We start from the raw sequence: 27,846 nt of genomic DNA, 5'->3' as shown, positions 1-27,846 counted from the left end.
GTAAAACAGTGAGAAATCTTGGGGTGACTATGACTGAAACTCTAAATTGGACAGAACATATCAAAAACATAAGTCATAAGGTGTTTGCTACTCTACACCCACTGAAATTAAACAAAGATATTATACCACTAAACATGCGGCAAAGATTAACACAGACCCTAATTCTTCCTATCCTTGACCACTGTGATGTTATCTTGGTAGACGCTACTAAAGAACAAACTAGGAAACTGCAGCGTATTATGAATTGTTGCCTTAGATTCATTTTTAACCTAAGGTATGATGTGCATATTACTCCTTATTATCAGGCACTGCACTGGTTAAAACCTGATAAGAGACGTGAATATCATATACTTGTTTTAATACACAAACTCCTGCATAGTAACTCCCCCCGGTATATTTCATCTAAACTTCACTTCCTCTCTTCCTTCCATAATCGTAACACTCGCTCGGGCTCCACTTTAGCTATTCCTCTTCACCACTCTTCTGTGTATAATAAATCTTTCATTGTAACCGGATCCAGGCTTTGGAATTCCCTGCCAGTAAGTGTCAGGAGCATTGACTCCTTCCTCAAATTTAAAATATCTTGCCGAGACTTCCTGTTGAGAGATATCGATTGAAGTGTGTATTGGTGTGTATTGTGTGCGTGTGATTGGTAATTGTAAAATTAAAAATTGTTTCTGTTAGTTTTATATAATATAAACGTAAGGGTAGTTGATAAGTGTGTACATTGTAAGTGTATGTGCAAGTGTCTGTGTGAGATAGAAAAGAGGACTGAAGTAACGAGCTAATAAGCTAATAAGCTGCATATTGTGTGGATGTGTAACTTAAGCTTAATTTAGGAAATAGTATAAGTAGTGTAATTAGTATAATCAGTAATAGGTAACCTTAATATTATTTATTGTATTGTGGTTAAGTGTAAGAGACGGCCGTGTGCCCTAACTTCGCCACATGAAAGAAGCCATAATAAATAAATAAATAAATAAATAAAATAAATAATTACTGTACGTACATGCGCATAGACCGGCAATCGGCATTAAAGACAAGACTTCATACATTTTTTACTACGTAATTTTATTTTGTGTAAAATTATTTAACTATAAACTTTTGTGAAAGAGAGGGATGCTATTTGAATTCAACAGTCACAAACTTTATTATCCATTCCATTACTGACTAATAAAGTGCCCTCTCCCAGCCCACGGAGCGTACAGTATGGTACGCTGGTCATTTCTACTTCAGAATGATACATGCAACGTACAGTATTTTGAAAGCATGTAACATCTCCGAGTACATATCTTTTGTCTCATTCTCTGTCAAGGTTAAATATTTTTCACCACTTAGGCTACAGTATCGTAAATATTTCACAATGCACAGGAAGCGGAGACTATACTAGTGGTCCACCATAGACAACCTCAGCTATTTATAGACAGATAGGCTACATTCTGTAGTGCAAAGCAAGGAAAGGTAAGTGTGACTGATAAAGTTGAACATTCATTTTCCATTCTAACAGCTGAGATGTTGAGTTTGATATCTACAGCAAAGAGAAAACTACCATCAAAAATAAAGTGAATATAATTGAACGGTTAAAGAAAGGTGACCTAGTCTCAAACTTATCATCAGAGATCAGTGTCGGTGCGACAATAGGCTACTGTGGGACCTAATGAAGAATAAAGACGAAGTGTTGCGGATTGCAGTGGGTTTTGACAGTTCGCATGGACTCGCTAAAAGAAAAAAAGAAAAAAATGAAAGCATCATCCTTAAAAGAACTGGATGCTACATTACTCACGTGGTTTCAGCAAAAGTGAGACAAAGGTGTACCTATTAGTGGTCTTATGATAACAAGACAGGCACAAATTTTTCACAAAAAGATGGGGCTCTCAGTGTCCTCACCAGCATCTAACGGTTAGCTACAGAGATTTAAGGACAGACACGGCATTCGAGAATTAAACATCGAAGGAGAAAGAAAAAGTGGTTACACTAGTGCAGCAGAAAACTTTAGATACGAGTTTAAGCTCATAATATAGAGAAACAATTTCGTACCAAGTCAAGTGTACTAAAATGCTGATGAAACTGGATTTTATTATTAGTGCTTACCCAGTAAAACACTAACAGCTGCTGAAGAAAAATCAGCTCCTGGTCACAGATCTAGTAAAAAGTGTGTTACCACCTTGTACTATGCAAACACTAGTGGCAACCACAAAATAAAATTTGCTGTTCTTGGTAAAGCAAAAAATCTGTGTTCTTTCAAAGGAAAAGTGATGAAATATTTTCCAGTAGATTATTGGCATAACAAATCTGCATGGATGGCACATGGTATTTTCAAGACTTTGTTCCATAAGAAGTTTGTTCCGCAGGTTCGATATTTCTTGGCGTCCAAAGGCTTGCCATCAAAGGCCATCTTTTTTTCTTGATAATGCAACTCTCACCCTGTTGATACTGAGTTGAAATCAGAGGACGGAAGCCTTTTCTTTACCCTATTTGCCACCTAATGTAACATCATTAATTCAGCCAATGGACCAAGGCGTCATCGCAACCTTTAAGGTGCATTATAAATGGAAAATTCTAGGCCTCTTACTTTCCGAAGGAGCACTGATGGTTGAGTTCTGGAAAAAACTAAATCTTAAAGAAGTGCTTTATCTTGCCCAGAAATCATAGGATCTAGTATCTGCTCAGAACATCACTTGATTGTGGAGAAAATTGTATGTTGATGTCAAAGAGCTCACCAATGATTTTCATGGGTTCAGTAATGAAAATGAAAGACTGATGATCAAAGATATCCTGAAGACTACTGAAAATAACATCCATTTTGGAGAAGTGGATGAAAGTACCATTAAGGAGTAGCTTCATACTGATGATGTATTGCCTGAGCATCATATTTTAACATTTTATAGTACTAAAAACGTGAACAGGAACTCGGCAGTCAGCTGCAAAGTGACGACGGAAAGTGAGGGGGATGGGGAAGAAGTGTGTTTCACAAACAATCGTGTACCACTTCAGACCGCACTGGAGTCAGTTGAAACTTTAATGCATCGTCACTGCATTGTCCTACATAAGAGGCTTGCAGTAGTGTCTCAACGGCGCACTAACCACCAGAGTCTTAGAAAGGTGTAGCAATCCAACTGATGAGCCCACTGCTACACTGGGGCTAAACGCTAATAATTTCATGATTAAAAAAGCCTAAAGGAGCTTAAATGTTTTTAACATTTGCAACCGATGAAATTCAAAAAATTACGGTTCTTTCTAAGAACCTTATTTTTGATATCAAGGCCAAAGACAGGTATTTATACAAGTGGAGGCACATGCTTCCCCTAGCGCACCGTCACTACATTGTCCTACATAAGAGGTTTGCAGTGGCGTCCCAACGGCGCACTAGCTTCCAGCGTCTTGGAAAGGTGTAGCAATCCAACTGATGAGCCCACTGCTACACTGGGCGAAACACTGGTAATTTCACAACTGAAAAAATCTAAAGAGCTTAAATGTTTTTAACATATGCAATCAATGAATTTCAATTATGGTTTCCTTCTAGGAACATTATTTTTGATATCAAGGCCACTCAGGCATTTTTTATACAAGCGGAGGCACATGCTTCCCCTAGTGCATCGTCACTGCATTGTCCTATATAAGAGGCTTGCAGTGGTGTCTCAACGGTGCACTACCCGCCAGCGACTTGGAAAGGTGTAGCAATCCAACTGATGAGCCCACTGCTACACTGGGACGAAATGCTTGTAATTTCACGATTGAAAAAGCCTAATGACCTTAAATGTTTTTAACTTTAATGGAATTCTTAGAGCAAGAGGACAATATGGATTTTTTAGACATTCTTGTAATTAGAAAGCTCAGAATGGATGTAAAGAAAAAATAAGTTGTAGGAGAGTGCAAAAAAAAAAGTAACAGATTTTTTTCAAGTAGCTTAAATGACAACAGGTAAATTAATTTATTCATGTTCTGCTGGTAATTTACATTAATATTTAGCATGTTTTAAAGAGGGTTTCATGCACTGCATTTTGAGGTTATACGGTATGTATTTTATGTACTTTAAAGTCCATTAAAATTAGTAATATGGATTATATGTTTTTTAATTTTTTATTAACCGTTCACCCCTTCCCGGACATTAGAACGGATAATCAAGGTTTTACTGCACTAAGATATTTAATGACTTGTCAGCATGGAAAGATGGAGAAAATAAAAGACAAGATAAGGCACAAGAGGACAAGGGCAATCTCCTCATCTTTATACACGGGATTATTTTCTCCTTCAATGTTCACCTATGTTCCTAGCCCACCTGTATTCATCTTGATTTTAAGTCCCTTCCCTTTTCCAGTATTTGTCTTTCTTCTTATCCTACATTTGCTGCATCAAGACTGAAGATTTGTAAAGATGAAACTGGGAAGCAGAAACAAGCTTGTTGGGGGATGAAAATAAATGGATGTACTGACGAGGAGGGAGCCCAACTGTTTGAAAACAAAACGTAAGAAGATATCTACACTGTCCTTGTCTTTTTGTGTTTTCACATTTGCCCTTGTTCCCTCCTTCTATTGTCCTCTCTTCCCACACTGACTTGTCAGTGAGTTTATCCTATAGTGTCTTTCTTCCTTTCCATATTCTTCTCACCCTCTCATTACATGATATCATTTAATTTTAAGTTTCAGTATTAATCTGACTGCAAAATCAATACTTCCTTTAAACAGAAATTAATGATTTCTGAATGTCCGTCTCCTCCCAGCTAAGATAAGTTTACACTGCCTATAGGAAAGAAGAATAATGACAAAAAATCAGTTAATAATGAACAAAATATTTCAAACAATGAGATGACCCTCAAAATCTCACAACACAACTATATATTATATTACATGCTGCCATCAATCATACACATACTATGATAAAGTTAAAAGATACTTTTACCATAATTACTAGGTATGAGGCCAGTCTGATTTCCACATCTTGCTTTCCACCAGTTGGGATCCGAGACCTTGTCAAATACATACAAGAGATCCCCTTCTTGGAAAGATAGTTCATCAGGCTGAAAATAATAACAAATAGCAAACAATAAAACCCCATCAATTAAATCACTGGTATAGTTCAATACTATCATAATTTTATTTTCAATTACAATAACAACATTTCATAAGGAACTCAATCAAACCATATAGCATATAGGCCTAACCTGCTAATTACCTTTTATAAATAATCTTACATGGATCAATTTAATCTTACCAATTGTGCAGCATAGTTGTAGAGTGCTCTCACAACTGTTACTTTTCCTGAAAAGAAATGACAAACTCATCAAAATATTACATAAGAGAAAAAAGAACTACCATACAGTACGTGGACAATAAACATTACAAAATGAAAAGCAGTAGAAAAGATAGTGTGACAGGTATCACCTCCAAATAAAAAAATAATGACTCCTCTTTTTTTTTTTTTTTTTTTTGCTATTTGATTTACGTCGCACTGACACAGGAAATGCCTAGGAGTGGGAAGGAAGCGGCCGTGGCCTTAATTAAGGTACAGCCCCAGCTAATGACTCTCTGAAACGGGAGGTAGGAACATAGCACACTGACGACAACTGCTTCTCTTGTTGCTTACCTTGGTCCACACAATCAGCCATGACTGCACTACACTCCACACAGGCAAACCTTCTCTCACATTGAACTGAGGCATTTGTACCTTTCAACTGACACTGACACCTCCCAAACATCTAGATGCCAATGGAGCCCCCTCTGTTATGTAAACAGGACATGTTATTGCCATAGTAGTCCAATCCCATTATGCATTCATACAATGTACTTAGGAACATCTAAAGACATGACCAAAATTTTTTTTTTGAGCAGTGTATGTACAAATGTTAAAAGTCTCAGTGTAAACTAAATTATCTTTTTCTTTCTTTCTTTCTTTCTTTCTTTCTTTCCTTCCATGCTACTTTTGCCACATCCTTGTGTGGTAGCAGGGGTGATCTGTATTCCAACGGCAGACTTGACCCAGTTTTACAGCATGATGCCTTTCCTTCCTGATGCCTACCCTACATGGAGGAATTTATTTATTATTGTTTGCTTTTGTGGTGGTTGGTAGAGTGGTGTGTTATGTGTGAATGAAGGGTGTTAACTCTTACCCACAAATACCCAGTCCTTGAGCCAGAGCAATTAATCAGGTGGCCCCTATACTGACCATTCAGCCAAGGAGTAGGACTACAGCCAAACATTTCTATATCATACTTCATTTCAGTTTCAAACAATGCCTCACTGCTATCCCTATCCAGTCTATACTACTAATAATGGATAAGCTAGACTGATGTGAAAATAGGTATTCAGATTATTCTAATCCATTGATTAATGTGCTGGCAGTTGCTTATTTCACAATTGCATAATCTGGCCACGGTGCCATTTCAGAAATCTCTGTAATGTATGTCTATTATATGTAAAAAGAGGATGCCTGCCAGGGCAGCAAGATCAACAAGACCAACATAATATGCTTATATAACTATAAATCCTCGTTCATGCATAAGAGCATTTAGTGGTTAATGAACTACAAGTGGTTGTCATATTTGAGGAAGATTTTTGCAATGTTCTTTGTGTGGTATCCAAAGGTGGAAGAGCTCAGATAATTGAAGCATGTATCCAGAGGGTTCATATAAGGCCCAAGATTCAAGTATTGTTCTTGAAAACAAATATACGTGCAAAGCCAGCTTACTAATAATGCCTATGTGTTATTGAGTTTTTAACATACAAGGAAAAGGAAAGAAAACTTATCAGCTGTAGCAGCATGGCTACTACAATTAGGAAATAATGAAATTAAAAGTAAATTAGGAAATTATATAATAAGGGTTCGTCGGGCTGAGTGGCTCTGACAGTTGAGACGGTGGCCTTCTGACCCCCAACTTGACAGGTTTGATCCTGTCTCAGCCCAGGGGTATTTGAAAGTTCTCAAATACGTCAGCCTCATGTCGGTAAATTTACTGGCATGTAAAAGAACTCATGCAGGAGTAAATTCTGGCACCTCAGCATCTCCAAACACTAAAAATGTAGTTAGTGGGACGTAAAAACAAATATTATTATTATTATTTATTTAGGATCGTTTCAACCTTCTATGGGTTACGATTACACAACTTCCTTGACTGTTGATGTTCTTTCTTTTTACACCAATACTCCATTCTCTGGCTCGCTTTTGCTCGTTCCTCATCTGAAAACACCCTTCTTGCTCTCTTGGGTTTCTCCACAAACAGATCCGTCACCTTTGCAATTTTCCTTCTGAACACTGTTCTGTTTGTAATATCTCCCTCCTCAATGCCACATTTTTTAAGATCCTGATGATCTTCTTTCAACCATGGTACTTGGTTCTTTCTTCTTTCCTGGAAGATGAAGATCTTATTTGCTACGCGTTCCGGTCCCATTCTTCTCAGGTGTCCATAGAAAGTCAAGTCGCCTTTTTCTTATTGAGGTTGAAACGTTTTCGCATTTTTTATACAGCTCTTGATTTGATTTCAAATGGAAGGTAAACTAATTTCCTGTTGCTTTCTTGGGTCCCAGAATTTTCCTCAGAAATTTATGCTCTTTCTTTTCTATTTCGGTAATCCCCTTTCTGGCAACTGTCTCTGCTGCACAGAGGCATTCAGGCTTCACCATGGTATTATAGTGTCTGAGTTTGGCTTGATAGGAGAGGGATTTGGACTTGTAAGTTTCCTGGCATAGTCTGAATGCAATCTCCATCTTCTTTGCTCTTTCTTCGATAGCTGGCTTCTTGTTGTTAGGAGTCAAAATCTCCCCTAGATATTTGAATATGTGGACTTCTTTATGTCACCATACTTGGTCTTCATTGTCCATGTTGGTTCTTTGGGATCTACGTTCGTGTACTTAGTTTTCTCAAACGGTATTTGAAGTCCTGCCTTTTCTGCTGTTTCTTGCAAAACCTCTATCCGTTTAGTGGCAGTCTATAGATTTTCAGCAAAGAAAAATAAGTCATCTGCAAATGCAAGACACTCAAATTTAAGTCCAGGCTTTTTGTGGTCTATCTTGGTTCCATTCAGGATATTTTTCTGACTCATTTCTTTTTGCCATTCCCTTATCATCTTCTCCAAGACACAGTTGAAAAGGACTGGGGAAAGGCCATCTCCTTGTCTCACACCTGTCTTGATTTCAAACGGTTCTGATAGCTCTCCAAGGAATTTTACTTGTGACCGGGTGTTTGTTAATGTCTGTTGTATTATATTAGTTGTTTTGTTTGTTTTGTCATCGATTCCAAATTCTTTCAGCACTTTTATTAATGTGTTCCTGTCGACAGAGTCATGTGCCTTTTTGAAATCAACAAATGTCATAATTGCCTTCTTGTCTGCTGCTTAAGTTTTAGTTTTGAATAAAGTCTTGATGGTAAATATCTGCTCCGCACAAGACCGTCCTTTCCTGAATCCTGCTTGGTATTCCCCCAACTCTTGATCTATGTGATTCTCTATTCTATTCTGGAGCACTTTAGACATTATCTTGTATGCGACTGACAAGATGATATGCCTGTATAGTTGTTAACACTCTGTTACATGCAGGGCAAGGATTCCCCGCTGTTTAAGCGTTCTCGTGAATTTCAAATTTTACTGTGATGCATGAAGGGTTGTTCTCCAGGACATTGTCCACGCAGAGTGGAGTCATTGTTAGTCACTGCCAAGGACGTGTACACGAGTACACCTTTCTTATTCTTCTCCCGGGCGGCGAGTTCCCGCCTATGCATGTGACCATGTGACTGTTGTAAGTTATATTCTTGACTTTCGTTGGTGTTGTTCTTGTTATACCTTCACCCATTACTCATTGTTCTTTTTATATTCTTTTTTAGGAATGGTACGCTTTAGAGCATATGATGGATTTTAGTGCTCTCAACGAATATATGAATAAATTACAGTGTACATATTTTTAGTTCTTTTTGCTTTGTGTATTTTACTTTTACTATTTTTTTACTACTGTTACTATTTTATTTGTTCTTTATTGATGTCAATTTTACTGTAGTGTTTATTATACATTAAAGAACTAGAAAAATACAAACATGTTGTAAAATGAACACTGCGGGGAATCTCCGCCTATGCGTGTACATTCATATAAAATATCAGGAATATGAGCGAGGGAATATTACTTCCCCTTCTCGTTTATTTTAATTCAGGTCATATAAAAAATTAAATAACTTTAAGTAAACAACAGTACTGTGAGGAAGATTTTTAGGCCCTTTCTCATTCAATAGAACAAAAAGAGACACAATTTATTCACTTATTTGTGCATGATGAGGGAATCCCCGCCATGCGTGTAACTGCTATACAATTATTACGCGTGTAACATTAGTTTTGTCTCCTTTTTTATGTAATGGGTGAATGATAGCATCCTTCCACTCATCTGGTATCTTTTCCGTTTCCCAAATTGTTTGAAAGAGTCTCACGAAGGGTTCCAATAATTTGTCCCCTGAGTATTTTAGAAGTTCTGCCACGATTGAATCTTTACCGGACGTTTTGTTGTTTTTGAGGTTCTTACTGATTTCCTTTATTTCCTCTTTGTCTGGTGGGGCTGAGTCGATAAGTTTGGACTGGGTTCTTGGAAGGACATCTCTTTCTTTGGAGGTTCACAGTTCAGTAATACTTTAAAGTATTTGACCAAATGTTCACAGTTTTGTTTGTTGTTCAGAATCAATTTACCGGAATCATTTTTGAAGCAGATAGTGGGTGGAGAATATTTTCTAAGTTTTGATTCAAAGGTTTTATAGAAGTTTCTTGTGTTGTTGTTCTTAAAGTTCTCTTCAATATCCCTTAACTGGTCTCTTTCAAGTTGTCGTTTGGCGTTTCTGAAAAATATGGCCGTCAATTTTGTTTGAGTTCTGAACCCACCAGAATTCGGTGAAGTTCCATATATTCCATGCCTCAGAAAGTTTCTTTAGAGCAGCTTCACACTCATCATTCCACCATGGATGCTTTTTCCTTTTAGCGAGAAATATTGTATACTTTGCAGCTTCTTGGATTTTTCGAGCCATTTCACCTCATTTATATGTGTTCAATAAATCCAGTTCTTTTTGGTAGTTTTCTATTATATCTTGGTTTATTTTCAGTTCTTCAATTCTGTATTTTTGCATCTTGAAAGTTTTCTTCTTGGTGTTGTTAAGAATGAATTTCATTTTGATCCTAGTCAGATAGTGGACTGAATCGAAGTTTTCTCCTCATTGTACTCTAACATTCATTATTTCTCTGGGGTTATTGGTTGCAACATGGTCAATTTGGAACACTCCTAGCAGAGGGTTGGGTGACTGCCATGTCTTCATCTGCTCTGGGGTCCTCTTGAACTGTGTGGTCATTACTTTCAAGTTGAAAGATTCACAGATATCTATTAACCTTTCACCGTTCTTGTTAGTCCTGTGATGAGCTGGGTATTTACCTATCACCTTTCTGTACTTCTTTTCTTTCCCTAGCTGAGCATTAAAGTGTCCCATTAGAATCTTGATGTGCCTGTCTGGAGTTCTGAATATTTCTTCTTCAAGTTGAGACAAGAACTTGTTTACCTTCTGGGGGTTCTTTTTGTTGTCGTCAGGGGCATGGGCATTGAACACAGTACAGAGTTTGTCACTTTTAGGGTCAGTATAGACAGTCTTGGGGATGGAGATCTGAAATCTACAAATGATTCTACTCCTGAGTGGTGAACAAAGAAGGCTGTACCAAGTTTTACCATTGTGTTCTTGGTTTTCTCAGATTTCTTAACTTTAATGGCAGGTTTTCTCTTTAGTATCCTGAAGTTATCTGCTACTGCGGTTTCATTTGATATGTACCTTGTTTCTTGGATGGCTAGTAGTTTTATATGATATTTTTCAAGTACTTTTATTAGTTCCATCTGTTTACATGTCTTCAGAAGAGTGTTTAGATTGAGTGTTCCAAAGAAGTGTTTCTGTTTCGGCCTCAGCTTGCGGGATGATGGACCCTCCGACTGATCCAAGCATGATCGGTTAGGGCCCCCAGAATCCTGTGCCCTAAGACCAACGAGTTGGCCCCGGATTTCACCGGTTGGGGTATTAATTTCCAAACGTTTTTCATCCATCATGGTAGTTGTGTGTGATAGCACTTGTGGGACAGAGCAATGCTCTGTCCAGGAGTAAAACCAAGTTGGTAAGACCTGGAGTTGGTTCTTCCGCCCTCCAAGCCGTTGGGAATCTTCCTCTTCCACCCTGGAAAATGTTGACTGGGTGGCTTCCTTGCACTCATATTAATCCCTGAGTGTAGGGCTGCCTCTTCCACCATCTTATGCAACTTTTACACAGGACTGAAAGAGCTGTATGGTCCTGTCCGCTCATCATCAGGAACTCTGAATGCTGTTGATAATACCACCATTCTTACAGACAGTCAGGACATCTTGAAACAATGGAAAGAGCACTTCAGCTCACTCTTGAACCGTAGTTCTGCTGCTGCTGAAAATTTTCTTCAACATGTTCATCAACATATTCCCCCCAACCGAGGATGGGCACTCCTTCAACCTTCCAAGAGTTTATCAAAGCTCTCAGTAGAATGAAAACAGGGAAGGCTCCAGGATCATACAACATTCCTCTTGAACTCATTCAAAGTGGAGGATCACCTCTAAAAACCAGACTTTTTTATCTGATTCTTCTAATCTGGGAAACCAAATATGTTCCTGCTACCATGAAAAACTCCAGAATAATTACAATCTTCAAGAAAGGTGATCGCAGTATCTGTGGAAACTACCGTGGTATATCCCTGCTCTCCATAGCTGGAAAAATAATTGCTAGAATCTTACTGAATCGACTTCAGGTTGTTTCTGAGAGGTTACTACCTGAATCTCAGTGTAGGTTTCGTGCGTCTCGTGGTACAATTGACATGATCTTCTGCGCAAGACAACTTCAGGAGAAGTGTAGAGAACAAATGACACCTGTGTTCTTAGTGTTCTACGACCTTGAAAAGGCACTTGATAAGATTCCTCGAAATGCTGTGTGGATGGTTTTGAGGCGCTTCGGATGCCCTGAGCATTTTGTTGGTTTGATCTGAGCTCTCCATGATGGTATCGTTGGTCAGGTACTGTATCAGAATGATATCTCAGAAGAATGGACTCGAGCAAGGATGTGTACTTGCACCTACACTTTTCGCCCTGTACCTGGCAGCTACATTTTATAAGACAATGCCTGCAAACAACACAGGTGTGGAAATTAAATATCGGTATGAAGGGGGACTTTTCAACCAGGCCAGGCTTCGCTCCAAAAGATTAACCCATTCCACCAGGGTCACAGAATTGCAATATGCAGATGACAATGCTTCTCCAGCCCACACATCAGAAGAGCTTCAATAGTCTGTCATCTGCTTCAACAGAGCTTATGAACATTTTGGCCTGACTGTCAACATACAGAAGACCAAAGTGCTTACTCAGCCTGCTCCTGGATTTTGATACAACCATATCCGGCACAGCTCTGGAAAGAGTGGAGCACTTCTCATACCTGAGAAGAACGTGGGAAACAGAATACAGGCCTTTGGACGTCTCTCACATCGTGTATTCCAGAACAAAGATCTAAGTATCCACATGAAAATAATGGTGTACAAAACTGTTGTTATTTCTACATTACTCTACGGGTGTGAAACCTGGACCCTATATTGTTGAGACATAAAGAAATTGGAACGCTTTCATCAGCAAAAACTTAGATCCATCATGAGCATCAAATGGGATGACTAATATAGCAGTTCTTGAGAGAGCAAAGCTAAACAGAATCAAAGCCACCATCGTTAGTCATCGGCTTAGATGGGCAGACCATATCCATCGTATGAGTGACAGCAGACTCCCTGGGCAAAACCTGCATGGTGCACTCAGTACTGGCAAGAGGACTCGTGGTGCTCCTCTGAAGCGATATAAAGACCAACTTAAGCAGACCATGAGAAGAGTAGATATAAACCCAAATACTTGGCATAATCTCATATTGGATCGCCCTCACTGGCGTGCCACTATCTGAGCTGCAGTTGCACAATTTGAGCAGGAACGTTGAAGACAGGAAGAAGAAACTCGCCAGAGAAAGAAGCTACGTCAAACACTGGCACTTCCCCCCACCTTCCATCGGATGCAACATGTTTTATGCAAGGATTGGTCTGATAAGCTATCAGCGCCATCTTCATCATGTGGACTAAGGATAGCAGAACTGCAGGCGAGAAACGAAAACTCTGATACGAGTATTGACCGACGACGACTACTTATCTAAACTAAAAACTAATAGTTCAAATATATCAGTAGTTTGTCACAGTCCCATTTCTCTACGAACCAGCTGTATCGTTAAGAGTCACTATTTTCGGTAGTTGCCCCACTGTTGCCAATGCACTGATGAGAGATTGTTACTATGTGCTCTCTACAAATGGGCAATACACATTTTACACATCTAACAGTCAAAAATCTATTTTAAATTTTTTTTCCTTTGAGCAAAAGCCATATCTTCCCCTTTTACTATTTCTTACGCGCTGTGGTGGCAGCGGCCAGTTTTCAATTCCAAGATACTTTCTAATTTTAAGTTGCAGATCGTTTTTCAGACCGTTGTGTTAGGCTTTTATGGTCATGTGTGTCTTTATGAGATCTGGACCCAAGGTTTTCAGGAATTTTCTTCTTGAAAGCTTTTCACCAGTATTGTAATTCAGAATATTTTGTGAATTTATTCCACCAATGTCATGAAGAGAAAAGAATATTCTTGCAACTGAGTACTCAGACTTCATGCCATCAACAACATGCATTCTGCCTTTGGTACGGTTATAGAAATTCACAACAACAGGATTTGTTAGGTCTCCAGAAGCTTTGTTAATCTCATGAGAATCATGCATCATCGATAAGAGGAGAACGTTCCAATATTTCTTAGGAGCATGAGAGACGAAACTTGTGTTTTTGCCAAACGCAAAAAGACAACTGAAATGAGGTTTCTGTCTAGTATTTACAGTTTCTAATGGTAATTGAGATCAGTGACAGGATAATTAAAGACTTTAACTTAAGAGTGGAATCAAGGATTTTATACAGGTTTATGCACCCCAATCGGGGAATGCTGATGAATGTTTGAAGAGTTTCTAAAAGAACTGGAAAGTTGTATTGAAGACAAAGAGGTTATAATAATGGGAGACATTAATGCACATGTGGGAACAGACATTTTTTTTTTTTTTTCCCCATTTGCTTTACGTCGCACCGACACAGATAGGTCATATGGGGATGATGGGAGAGAAAAGGCCTAGGAATGGGAAGGAAGCGGCCGTGGCCTTAATTAAGGTACAGCCCCAACATGTGCCTAGTGTGAAAATGGGAAACCACGGAAAACCATCTTCAGGGCTGCCGACACAGGAATTCGAATCCACTATCTCCCGGATGCAAGGTCACAGTTGTGCGCCCCTAACCGCACGGCCAACTCACCCGGTATTGGAAGAGGGAAGAGAAGAGATAATTGGCCCCTATAGTTACGGAAACCAAGATGAAAAAGGAGTTTTGGTAATAGATTTTTGTAGAAGGAACGGATTAATCGTTGCAATATGTGGTTTGGAAAAAAAAAATCATAAAAAAATAACTAGATATGGTTGGGGAGATAGAAAGACAAATCAATGATTGATCTTATTCTTGAGGATAAAGGAGAAACATAGACTACTGGAAGATGTGACAGCAATGCCAAGAGCAGAATTCGAAGGAGACCATAAAGTGGTGGTAGCCAAATTAAGACTTGGTAAAATAACGAAGTTAATAGAAAAAAAGGGAAAGAAAATTAAAGGGATGGAAGTTAAAAGAGAAAGAAATAAGGGAAAAGTTTCAAGAGGATCTGAAGAAAGAAATTCCCAAAGATGACTTGAACAGTGTGGAAGAGGAATGGACATGTTTCAGAAATTAATGTGTAAAGTTTGCAGTAAACACCTGTGGAAAACTATCAGGGAAGAAAAAGGGAAAGGAGACTCCTTGGTGGAACAGCAGGGTAAAGGAAGCAGTTAAAGAGAAACAAATGGCTTGGAGGAAGTGGACAGGCAGCAATAGTTACAGAGAATTGGCAGAAATGTAAAGAAGCCAAAAAGGTATGTAATAAAATAGATCATACATCATCATTATAGACCGTTCTGCCTTTCAGCGTTCAGTCTGCAAGCCTCTGTGAATTTACTATATATCACCACAATCCTCTATTTGCAACTAGTGCTGTTGTCTAACCATCGTCGTCTTGGTCTCCCTCTACTTCTCTTACCCTCCATAACAGAGTCTATTATTCTCCTAGGTAACCTATCCTCCTCCATTCACCTCACATGACCCCACCACCAAAGCTGGTTTACGCGTACAGCTTCATCCATTGAGTTCATTCCTAAATTAGCATTTATCTCCTCATTCCGAGTACCCTCCTGCAATTGTTTCCACCAGTTTGTACCAGCAAACATTCTCGCTACTTTCATGTCTATTACTTCTAACTTATGAATTAGATGTCCACCCAGCTTTTGCTCCCGTAAAGCAAAGTTGGTCTGCAAGCAGACCGATGTAAAGATAATTTGGTCCGGGAGCTGACTTCCTTCCTACAGAATACTGTTGATCGCAACTGCGAGCTCACTGCATTAGCTTTACTGCACGTTAATTCAATCTCACTTACTACATTACCATTCTGGGAGAACACACATCCTAAATACTTGAAATTATCTATCTGCTGCAGCTTGGCATCACCAATCTGACATTCAGTTCTCTCAGATTTCTTACCTACTGACATCAATTTAGTCGTCGAAAGGCTAATTTTCATACCATACTCATTGCACCTATTTTCAAGTTGCAAGATATTAGACTGCAGGCTTTCGGCACAATCTGACATTAAGACCAAGTCGTCAGCATAGACCAGACTGCTTACTACATTTCCACCTAACTGAATCCCTTCCTGCCACTTTATACCTAAATGTCTTTGATTGATTTTAATCATCTACCCTTAATCCCATAGTCCCCCAATATGGTGAATATCTTTTCCCTCAGTACCCTGCCATATGCTTTCTCTAGATCTATGAAATATAAATACAACTGCCTATTCCTCTTGTAGCATTTTTCAATTGCCTGGTGCATACTAAACTTCTGATCCTGACAGTCTCTCTGTGGTATGAAACCACACTGGTTTTCATCCAACTTCCTCTCAACCACTGATCGCACCCTCCCTTCAAAGATGCCTGTGAATACTTTGCCTGGTATAATAATCAATGAGATACCTTGATAGTTGTTGCAATCCTTCCTGTTCCCTTGCTTATAGATAGGTGCAATTACTGCCTTCGTCCAATCTGAAGGTACCTTACCTATATTCCATGTTAATCTTATTATTCTATGAAGCCATTTCATCCCTGCCTTCCCACTATACTTCACCATTTTAGGTCTAATTTCATCTATTCCTGCTGCCTTATGACAATGGAGTTTATTTACCATCCTCTCCACTTCCTCAAGCATAATTCCACCAACATCATTTTCCTCCTCCCCACGAGCTTGGCCATTTGCAACACCACCATGATTATTTTGTTTTACATTGAGAAGATGTTCAAAATATTCCCTCCACCTCCCCAGTGATTCCCTGGGATCTATTATGAATTCACCTGAATTACTCAAAACACTGTTCATTTCTTTTTTCCCTCCCTTCCTAAGATTCTTTATTACTGTCCAGAAAGGTTTCCCTGCTGCTTGACCTAGCCTTTCCAGGTTATTACCTTTTGGATTCAACAACTATTTGTTTTGCTCTGTTTCTTTCATCTACGTACGAATCCCTGTCTGCCTCGGCCCTTGTTTGGAGCCATTTCTGATAAGCCTTCTTTTCACATTTACAAACTGCTCTCATTTCATCATTCCACCAAGATGTTCGCTTTTCCCCATCTTTACACACAGTTGTTTCTAGGCATTCCCTTGCTGTTTCTACTACAGCATCCCTGTATGCCACCCATTCACTTTCTATATCCTGAACCTGCTTACTGTCTACCGTTCGAAACTTCTCACTATCCATGTACTTCTGTCTAATTTCCTCGTCCTGGAGATTTTCTACCCTTATTTGTTTGCAGACAGATTTCACTTTACCCTAGGCCTACAGATACTTAGTTCACTACAGTTCAGATAGTGGTCTGTATCATCGAAAAAATCCCCGGAAAACTCGTATGTTCCTAACAGATTTCCTGAATTCGAAGCTGGTTAAGATATAGTCTATTATGGATCTGGTACCCCTAGCCTCCCATGTGTAGCGGTGAATAGCCTTATGCTTGAAAAATCTATTCGTAACTGCTAAATCCATACTAGCACAGAAGTCCAGCAAACGCTTCCCATTCCCATTAGCTTCCATATCTTCCCCACATTTACCAATCACCCTTTTGTATCCTTCAGTTCTATTCCCAACTCTTGCATTGAAATCGCTCATTAGCACTATTCTATCCTTGCTGTTGACCCTGACCATGATGTCACTCAATGCTTCATAAAACTTGTCAACTTCATCCTCATCTGCACCCTCACATGGTGAATACACGGAGACAATTCTAGTCCTAATTCCTCCAACTGACAAATCTACCCACATCATTCGCTCATTTACGTGCCTAACAGAAACTATGTTGCGTGCAATTGTATTCCTGATAAAGAACCCTACCCCAGACTCTGCCCTTCCCTTTCTAACACCCGTCAAGTACACTTTGTAATCTGCTATCTCTTCGTCGTTATCTCCCCTTACCCGAATATTACTTACTCCTAGCATATCCAGATGCTTCCTCTTTGCTGAATCAGCCAGTTCTACCTTCTTTCTTCCATAAGCCCCATTAATATTGATAGCTCCCCATCGAATTCCATTTTGTTCGCCATGTTGTTTCCAAGGAGTCCCTCACCTGTCAAATGGGAGTGGGACTCCGTTACTCCCACAGGTCCGAAGATTCCTTAAAATGTTCTGAGCTCGGTAAATTCATGAAGCAGGATGCTACCCTACTTACACATAGTCCAAGTGAGGATCTCTCCTCTAACGGGTTAGGGACCACGGTGGATTGTATAGCCCAAGCCGCTTCAGCACAAGGAAGGCAATAGCTCAGAATATGTCGAAAATGCCCACTCCCATTCCGTAGCAACCGGTATCCCGACTCTCAGGACCACTTACTAGGCCACTAAGCCTTTGCCCATCGTTCACGAACTAGGAAAACAGTACAAAAAGAGAAACGGAAGGGCTGGGAAAGTTTCACAGAAACTTTACAGGAAGATATAAAGGGAAGTATAAAGGTTTTGTAAGGTTTGGTGAAGAATAGTTTATGAAATAGGGAAGATACAAAGTTTGTAAAAACTGAAACAGGGTAGATATTGACGCTAAGAGATGACATACTAAAAAGATGGGAAGAATACTTCTCAGAATTGCTAAATGTTAAATACAGTGAACGGGTAGATGGGAAGGAGCAAGAAGAAACAATGGGGAAAGAAGAAGAACAAGAAAAGGAGATATCGATGTTAGAAATAGAAGAAGCCATACAAAAGATGAAGAGCGGTAAAGCAGCAGGAGTGGATGAGGTAATTACGGAAATGATAAAAGCAGCAGAAATAATAGTTTTTTTGCTATTTGCTTTACGTCGCACTGACACAGATAGGTCTTATGGCGACGATGGGATAGGAAAGGCCTAGGAATGGGAAGGAAGTGGCTGTGGCCTTAATTAAGGTACAGCCCCAGCATTCGCCTGGTGTGAAAATGGGAAACCACAGAAAACAATCTTCAGGACTGCCGACAGTGGGATTTGAAACCACTATCTCCCGGATGCAAGCTCATGGCTGCACGCTCCTAACCGCACGGTCAACTCGCCCGGTGCAGGACCAATAGGGCTACAGTGGCTGTATGGATTATTTAGAATAATCTGGAGGAAGAAAGAGATCCCAGAAGAGTAGGGAAAGGGTTTAATTATCCAGATATTTAAGAAAGATGATAAAAAGGAATGCAATAACTAAAGAGTGATCACCCTTATTGCCCATGTAGCTAAGATATTTGAGAGAGTATTGGAAGGAAGACCGAGGAGGAAGCTAGAAGGAGAACAGTATGGTTTTAGGAAAGACAGATCAACATTTGACCTGATCTTTACATTAAGACATATGATGGAGAAAAAAATGGGAGTTTGGAAAAGACATAGTGATGACATTTATTGACATTGAGAAAGCTTATGACAGAGTGCCCAGACAGTTGGTATGGGACACATTAAGGAAAAAAACAAGTTAAAAGAGTTGAAATGCAAATGATAAAAGCTATGTGCAAAATTTGTGTTAGTAGTGTGAAGACTAGTATAGGAAAAAATAAAAAAAGTTTAAATTTGAAACTGATCTCCGACAGGGAACTGTACTATCCCCCATACTATTCATCATAGTCATGGATGAAATTCCAGATTGGGAAGACAGGCAACAAAAGCCATGTTGTTTGCAGATGATATAGTGATATGTGGTGATGATGAAATGGAAGTGCAAAAAACAAGTAGATGTATGGAATCAAGAGAGAGAAAAATTTGGGATGAAAGTAAGCACAGAGAAAAGTAAAACAATAGTGATGTCAAGGGGAAGGAAGGAAGGAAGGAAGGAAGGAAGGAAGGAAGGAAGGAAGGAAGGAAGGAAGAGGAAAGTTAAAACAGAATGGTAAAATTCTGGAAGTGGTTAAAAGTTTCAAGTACTTGGGAAGTGTGATCACAGAGGACGGAAATATTACCAAGGAAATTGGAAAAAGAATACAAGCAAACAGCTTCTACCACAGTGTAAGCGGTATTTTGTGGAACCAAGATGTCCCGAAGAAATGAAAAGAAGTCTTATATTCAATCTATTATGAACCCATACTAACCTATGCAGATGGATCGTGGACTACAACAAAACGAGAGGAGAGTAGAATACAGGCAGCGGAGATGAAATTCCTAAGAGGTATTGAGGGTAAGACTAGAAAGAACAGAATTTGAAATGAAGAGATAAGGAAAAGGACAGGAATCTTGAAACTTCAAGACAGGATAGAAACAACAAAGCTAAAGTGGTATGGGCATATGATAAGAATGGGAGAAGAGAGTGTGCCAAAAAAAAAAAAAACTTTTAAGAGAAGTTAACAGCAAAGAGACCACGAGGAAGACCCCAAAAGAGGTGGGCAGATTCAGTGTGGGAATGCATAGAGAAGAGGGGAGGAAAACCAAAAGAAGTACTTAAAAAAGGAGAAGAGTGGTGGAGAGACAAGCAGCGATGGAGGTCCTGAATCACAATCCAAGCTGGGAAGCTGGAAACGGGAAATGAAGATGATGAAGATGAAAGGTAATCCCTTTTTTGTTCTTCAATGTCACTACGACCATAAAATTTTTTTTGAATAGCCAACTCGTTTGCAATAGGCACGGAGAACCAATTGTTCATTGCTACATTCCAACTAGAGCCTTGAAGTGGTAAAATTATCCTGTTCACAACAGCACTTGGTTCATTATCCAAATGAATAGGTCCCTCTGGTTGATTTCCACAATAAACTTCAATATTGTGAGTATAAAACATCCTCATGTCTAGTGCAGCAAACATCTTCAAACCTTTCTTTGCCCACTTTTTTGACATGTATTGCCAGAAAGAACACCTTCCTCGAAAAGACTCTCATTTCGTCCAGTGTAACATATTCGCCTACGCCTTAGTTACTCAAACAACTCTGTACAAATCAATCGAACAGATTTTTCATCGGCCAGTTTGTGTTGTGCCTTCCTCCTTTGTACGATGGTTTCATCATGAAAGCGAATGGCTCTAAGCAATAAATAAAAGTGTCTGTAGCCCATCATCATCATCTTCTTAGCGTATGGCCTGCAATGGAGCAGGATCTGCTGTTTTGCAAGCATATCTCCACTTGGTTCTTTTAAGATAAGATTGAAACAAGGTGAACATAGCGCACTTCTTCTTGAAGGCGATCAAGCCAGTGTCTCATGGCCAGAACCACGTGGCCTATTTCCAAATGGTGTGATGCAAAGTGCTGTCTGTACAACAGATGAACCTTCTCTACTGAAGTCGGGGTCTCACTCATCTTGTCTACGATTGGGGCAACTCGTATGATTTTCCGGATTTCTAGGTTGATGACATGATCTAACCGGGTCAGTCCAAGTGACCATTGAAGCATGTACGTCTCCACAACATTAAGTGCTTGCTCATGCTTGACTGTTGCTGGCGAGCATTCAGAGCCATACAAAACGACTGGGCGAACAACAGTCCTGTGAACCTTGGACTTCAGGTGGATTGGTATCTAATGACCGCAGAGAACACCAGTAGTTTGCCGCATTTACTCATGCACAGGCGTCTGAAATAGTATCACACTCAGCGTTGACCAAAGAACCAAGGTACTTAAACTGTTCTACTTTATTGAGATCTTGGGCATCCATCTGAATGGTTCCATTTGTCTGTGGACTGCACTCCATCTACTCAGTTTTCTTGGTATTGAGTCGAAGTCCATGTGCCCTTAGTTTTTCGTTCCACTTCTTAACCTGCTCTTGCATCTGTTGACGCTCCTCAGCAGCTCAAAACCAGATGGAATATTTCAGGTGCAGAAGCATTATTTGCCCACACATCTAACATGTTTACATGGAAAGAGTTCATCATCCCAGCCAGATTAAGCCATCCAATACAGGGCTTTAATTTATTCTAGAATTTTATCAACCACATCTGATTCACGCCTGTAGTTTTACTCTAATTTTTCTCAGACGTACATTTGTATGGCGGGTTATTTCTTCAAGAACGTACACTGGAAAAAAAGAAGGTTCCATACTGCAGGAATTATCTCTGAATTCTTGGCCTCCCCTGTCACTTCTGGAAGGGAATTAGGATGTTTCTCCTTGATATGCATCTGTGCTGATTTGGTCCATGGATTCTCCATTGTGTTGTTTTGTCACAGCCAGAGTTATAAAGCCCTAAATTAATGGCACTTTTTTCCTCTTCCTCTCAGCAGATTGTTCACTTTCGCTGTTGTGGTCAGTATTTACAACCTCATCTACCTCAGAATCAGAAGAAGAACGTTATTCCCTTTATGGTCCAATTCCCCTTCAAGCCAATTAACTATTTGATTTTCATCAATCATAATGTAAAAAAGTAAACTGCACATAAAAATGTAAAAAGTAACTAAAAGTGGGTAATTAATCATAACAATTCTAAGAACATGACAAGCTAAACACAGTATACGAGAATCGATAGTCAAACAAAATCAGTAAAAAGGTATAAATCAGCTGGTTTGGGTGAGCTCTCCACTCACTGGCACGTAGTAGAGTAGCCTACAATTAAGTGGCAGTGTAGGAAACACGCAGCTGTGCGCCGACTAATCCCTTTCACTCCTGATATTTCAACAAACAGCTACTCATTGTTACAGGTTGTCTGCGGCTTCCAGCCTTTTACAGCAACATTATTTTGAAATTGAGTGCCGCGCCCACCTCGACCAACGGCGGGTTACAGTACAGCTCTAGCATTTGCCTAGTGTGAAAATTGGAAACCACGGAAAACCACCTTCAGGTGACATTCGTACCTACAACCCAGCGAATGAAAACTCACAGCTGCGCGACTCTAACCGCATGGCCAACTCGCCCGGTCGGGGAATATGGATAAAAGGATATGTGTTCGACGTCCCTAAATCACAGATAGTTTCTTTAATGATTCTGAAGAGCAAGGATTGTGTTCTGAAACACTTGAGTCACGCGGATTTAACAATTCATAAATGGGATTCCAGAATTTTGGGACGAGCAGGTTACACTATAAGGACACGCATTATCCTTCCTAAGGCAGACGCCGCCCACTCTCATAGCAGGAACTGCTTACAAGGGCTGCGCCGGGCTGTAATAGCCACATTAAATTATTAATAGAAAGAGAGACAGATTCACACCAATCGTACCACCCAACGAATAGAGAACGAAGATAGAACAGCATGGTTTGCCAGGATAGTATTTCAGCTTTATACCTATGCCCCGAAATTAAATAATAAAAAAATGATCACGGCGTGGTAACAGACAAGTAAACAGACGATGTGGAATGCAAGGAGAGTATGACATTGCCGCACAAATATGTAACTCACCCGGTTTAGGAACAGGTTTCGGGGGGATGTTTCTATTCACAACCACCTGTTCTCCTTCCATGACGTTCTTTTGTTTATAGTTTGTGGCGATTGGGGATGGGATAGGCCAATAATCGATAATCATAAGGAAACAATTTCTAGTTTGTCTTTCATATCGACGGAACAAGCTTGATCAATAGAATGTGCGATACTTTAGTCGATAGACCGGATCGTTGCCTACGCTATCTTTTTTTTTCTTTCTTTCTTGATATTTGGTTGGGCTCTGTATGTAACTAACACCCAGTTCCAATACTTTGTAAATGAAACACTGTCGAACACTCAGAAACATTTAGTTATGGTGACTAAGAAATACTTTATCTCACAGTACAAGGATCACTGGTATGGGTGAACAATACAAGGCCTTGAAATGCACTCGTGGACAGGTTGCTTCCTAGTTGACCATTCAGCCGCTAGGATCGCGTTCTTGCCCCCCTGTATTCATATGGCCGTATGCCAATAAGTAAATTATATCCCAAATAAAAAGAACTGAATGTTTTTGCGAGTACTGATAGTACTTTATTTATAGAGCGGTGCTGCAATGTATGTCATTGAAGTTTCAAAACTTTCCTTTTAGGGGCTTCTTATTAAGTTTCAGAACTTTCTCTCTTCTACTTGAGTGGCTCAAAGCAATGTTGTCTAACAGAGGTCTAAGAAATGTTTATGGTAGAAAAAGAGGTGGTTTGTTGCCTTTACACTTTCCACACTTAATTTCGCTGTTGAGCATGTCTTTCGAAAAAATATACGTAGGGGAGACTGTTGTACCTATGAAACAATGTACCTTTGAACACATATGCTTTGTGAGAATTACAGAGACATCTAGTGGCTGCCAGTTGCATTAGTTCATTAAGCTGATAACAGATAGAGCATCTATGCTTGTTAAGTGAGTTTCCATGACTTGTTTTCTTTGTAATTAATCTTGTGAGTTTTTGGTCTTGTGAACGTACATTTAGTCAGCCAAGTTTTCATTTTATAAGTGTAAATGTATCTGAGATACTCAAATTATACAAACACAGTCTGATTATCTATCAATTGGTGAGTATGCTGGAGCAATATTTTTCAGGATTAACTTAACCTAAAAGTCAGTAGCATGGCTTTTAATCACTAACACCACATCTTGTACCTGTGAACACTAGTGCATATTGTACCTTTGAACACGAGATTATGAATATGATTGTGCCTTATCTGGATATAACAGATTGAATTATCGTAGCTTACCGGTACGTATAGTAGGCCTAATGGTTAATTATTGTTACGGATTCCTTCTATTCCAGTAATAATGCCGAGGAGTAAAACGGGCAGGAAGAGAGATCCCATTGATGCAGATGCAATGAATGCAGCAGTGGCTGCTGTTACGGCATCACCAAGCAAACGTATTTCCTTGCGTGAAGCATGCAAAGTTTATAATGTGAAATTGGGTGCTCTACACAAGCATTTAAAGCTGTACAAGAACTCAGGATCAACCAAGCCATTTTCATATAATGTTCGGTATGATACCAAGAAAGTTTTTTGTGAAGAAGAGGAAAAAGCTTTAGCTGACTATTTGCAGACATCTGCCAAAATGAATTATGGCTTAAGTAAAAAGGCCGCTCGAGAATTAGCATACAAGTATGCAGTTGCTAGTAAAAAACGAATCCCACGTCAGTGGAAAACTAATGAAATAGCAGGAGAAGAGTGGATGCGTCTTTTTATGAAGCGTCACTGTAACAAACTTTCTCTAAGGAAACCTGAGGCAACAAGTCTCTCACGAGCTACCAGCTTCAATCGAACAAATGTTGACCTCTTTTATAATAATGTAGTAGATGTACATGCTGTGTTTGGGCCAATACCTCCAGAAAGTATCTACAACGTAGATGAGACAGGTTTGTCAACTGTGCAAGAGCCATCAAGTGTTCTAGCTCCAAAGGGCATGAAGCAAGTGGGTGCTACCACTTCTGCTGAACGTGGAACCACCGTGACAATGATAGCTGCAATAAATGCCATCAGGAACCACATTCCTCCTATGTTGATTTTCCCCAGAGTCAACTTTAAGCATTTCATGCTGCAAGGTTGCCCTAGTGGAACTATTGCAGTAGCGAATCCCTCTGGATGGACTAATGAGGAGTGCTTCTTACAGTTCTTGGAGCATTTCATTAAACACACAAATCCCTCCTAGGAGAAGCCTGTTCTGATGATTTTTGATAATCACGAGTCACATCTAAGTTTACCAGCCATTGAACGTGCCAGAGAAGTTGGAATAGTTATGCCGACTCTCCCTCCACGTACTTCCAATAAAATGCAGCCCCTTGATCGCACAGTTTTCGGTCCCTTTAAGACTTTCTATTATCAGGCTCTTGATTCATGGCATTCCAATAACCGTGGGAAGAATTTTGACATTTATGGAGTTGCTGAGCTTGTTGGTAAAATCTATTACCGTGCTTTCAGCACAAGCAATATAATCAGTGGTTTCAAAGCTACTGGTATCTTCCCATTAGATCCAGGTGTTTTCACAGAAGATGACTTCCTAGGATCATACGTAACCGACCGTCCATTCACACAAAGCTCTATGCCAGACACAACTATGCAAAATTCTCTCCCTGGCACCTCAAGAACAACCGCAAATCAGACACCCCTACGAACACAGTTAAATTCTTTAAATTCACAATTGCTTGGTAATTTTCTACATGAATCATCGGAAGGTTCTACACGTCCATCAAGTCCTGTGGGTCAGGTGTCGCATGAACACCCAATCCCAGTTTCTCCAGTGGAAATTCAACCGTATCCCAAAGCTGCTCCAAGAAAGTCTAGCAAACGAGGAAGAAAACAGGGAAGAACACAGATAATCACAAACACACCAGAAAAGGAGGAGATTAGAATGAGAAAATCCAAACAAATTAATGCAAAGAAAAATCAGTGAGGTCAAGAAAAAGTTGCAAGAAAGTTTTACAGAGTGATTCAGAGGATGAAGATTTAGGGTCGGAGAATTTTAAAGACAGCAGTGATGAGTGTGATGACATAGTGGCTGATATCTTGAGAGATTTAGATTATTTGAAGAAACAGGAGATATTTGAAATGAATAACTGCATTGTTGGTGAATTCGTGTTAGTTCAGTTTTTGAAAAAGAAAGGCAATCCTGATTATTTTGTCGCAGAAATAGTTGGCTGTGACTCTGAAATTTCTGAATATCAAGTGAAATATTTGAAACGTATCAGGGAAACTAATAAATTAATTTATGAGGGGATGGGAATTTTTTATGTTAGTGAATCTGATATAGTAATGAAACTACCAAAACCAATGCAATTTGGCTCATCACGAAGACAGAATGAGCAGCTAGTTTTTGAGGTTAATTTTTGTAGCAGTAAATATAATGTCAAGTGAGTATACATGACTTAAATTGTAAATTTATTGTTTTATGCTTAAAGTTTCAAAGCTACTTGGTACTTAATTGTTTAAGCAACATATATCCTTGTGAAGAAGTATTATATTTTCACTCTATTCCTCTCAATATCTGACTGATGACCAATGTTCAAAGGTACATGAGGGTGTGTTCAAAGGTACACGACCATCCTGTACGTTTGAACAATATTGTTCTCAATAATTACTTTTTTTATTAATAGGAAATGTGTGGTCCAATATAGTAACTGATGTATGATTTAATTAAAAACATGTTCATCTTAAATAGTGAGTAATAAAATATGAAAAAAATGTGATTTATTTCCAAAAATTACAAAAGTGTTCATTCAAAGGTACAACAGCCTCTCCTACACCTTTAAGTAACTCTCTTCGGGGCAAGTACTGCGTAGCGGAGGTGACAAATTCCGTCGTTCAGTGCAGATGTGCCACAGACGATGATTTTCGGTATACGACGGCTCTTCTATCTTGAAAACGAATAAGACACAATGTTGGACTTTGAGTAGCTGGAGAAGGGATATGTTCTAAACAGCCTTTACAGTCTGATTTTTTTCTTTTGCCACACGAACCATAATGTCATTGTATTCCGCTTGGCGTCTTAGGTACCGGTAGCTGAAGAAGAGCTCGATGTCATAGCTCGTTAGGTTCCTCGTCAATGCATGATGCAAATGTATACTTATGAGGTATTTTACGCAGGCCACAGTGGATTGGGTAGTCAAGATCTATGCCTGATACATTTCTCACATGAATCTTTTTTACTTTCTCTGAATGCATTTGAAGTTTTTTAATATATGACAGGAAATCATTAATTAACCAACTGAGGCGTTCATCTTCAGTACTAAAAGATGCTTTCTTTTTTGCTGGTAGCCGTGTTGAAACACCGGATCCCGTGAGATCTCCGAAGTTAAGCAACATTGGGCGTGGTCAGGAGTTGGATGGGTTGCCACGCGCTGTTGGTGGGGGTGAGGGAATGGAGGAGCGGAAAGGAACTGGCCACCCTACCGCACGTAAACTCCGGCTCAGGACCACCTCTGCGGAGGTTCGGACCTGCCTTCGGGCAGAATAACCCTTACCTTTACCTTACGTCGCACCGACACAGATAGGTATTATGGCGACGATGGGATAGGAAAGGCCTAGGAGTTGGAAGGAAGCGGCCGTGGCCTTAAGGTACAGCCCCAGCGTTTGCCTGGCGTCAAAATGGTAAACTACGGAAAACTATCTTCAGGGCTGCCGACAGTGGGATTCGAACCCACTATCTCCCGGATGCAAGTTCACAGCCGCGCGCCCCTAACCGCACGACCAACTCGCCCGGTTAAAAGATGCTCGTTTGTTCTCGTTCCTGGAATATGTCCCATGTGAGGTGATGCAGACGTCATGCGCATCGAACAATTTCATAAAAAGCTCCATAAAACAAATGGCTTGTTTTAAACTGTATGT

The 27,846-nt window shown here is 39.6% G+C and overlaps 1 protein-coding gene across 1 annotated transcript in view; it reads right to left on the bottom strand.

Moving 5' to 3' along the window:
• LOC136871925 (osteoclast-stimulating factor 1) overlaps positions 1-23,061 on the bottom strand; it is a 52,794-nt gene extending 29,733 nt beyond the window's left edge. The window contains exons 1-3 of the mRNA XM_067145657.2: positions 22,984-23,061; positions 5,212-5,258; positions 4,900-5,017 (exon numbers count right to left, since the gene is read on the bottom strand). Coding sequence (XP_067001758.2) covers positions 4,900-5,017; positions 5,212-5,258; positions 22,984-23,044 — 226 coding nt within the window. The 5' untranslated portion in view covers positions 23,045-23,061. The remainder of the gene's footprint in view (positions 1-4,899; positions 5,018-5,211; positions 5,259-22,983) is intronic.
• Between the last annotated feature and the right edge of the window lie 4,785 nt (positions 23,062-27,846).

The sequence above is a fragment of the Anabrus simplex genome, chromosome 4 (genome assembly GCF_040414725.1).
Source record: "Anabrus simplex isolate iqAnaSimp1 chromosome 4, ASM4041472v1, whole genome shotgun sequence".
In the NCBI taxonomy this organism is placed as follows: domain Eukaryota; kingdom Metazoa; phylum Arthropoda; class Insecta; order Orthoptera; family Tettigoniidae; genus Anabrus; species Anabrus simplex.
This window is presented reverse-complemented; position numbering and strand designations above follow the sequence as displayed.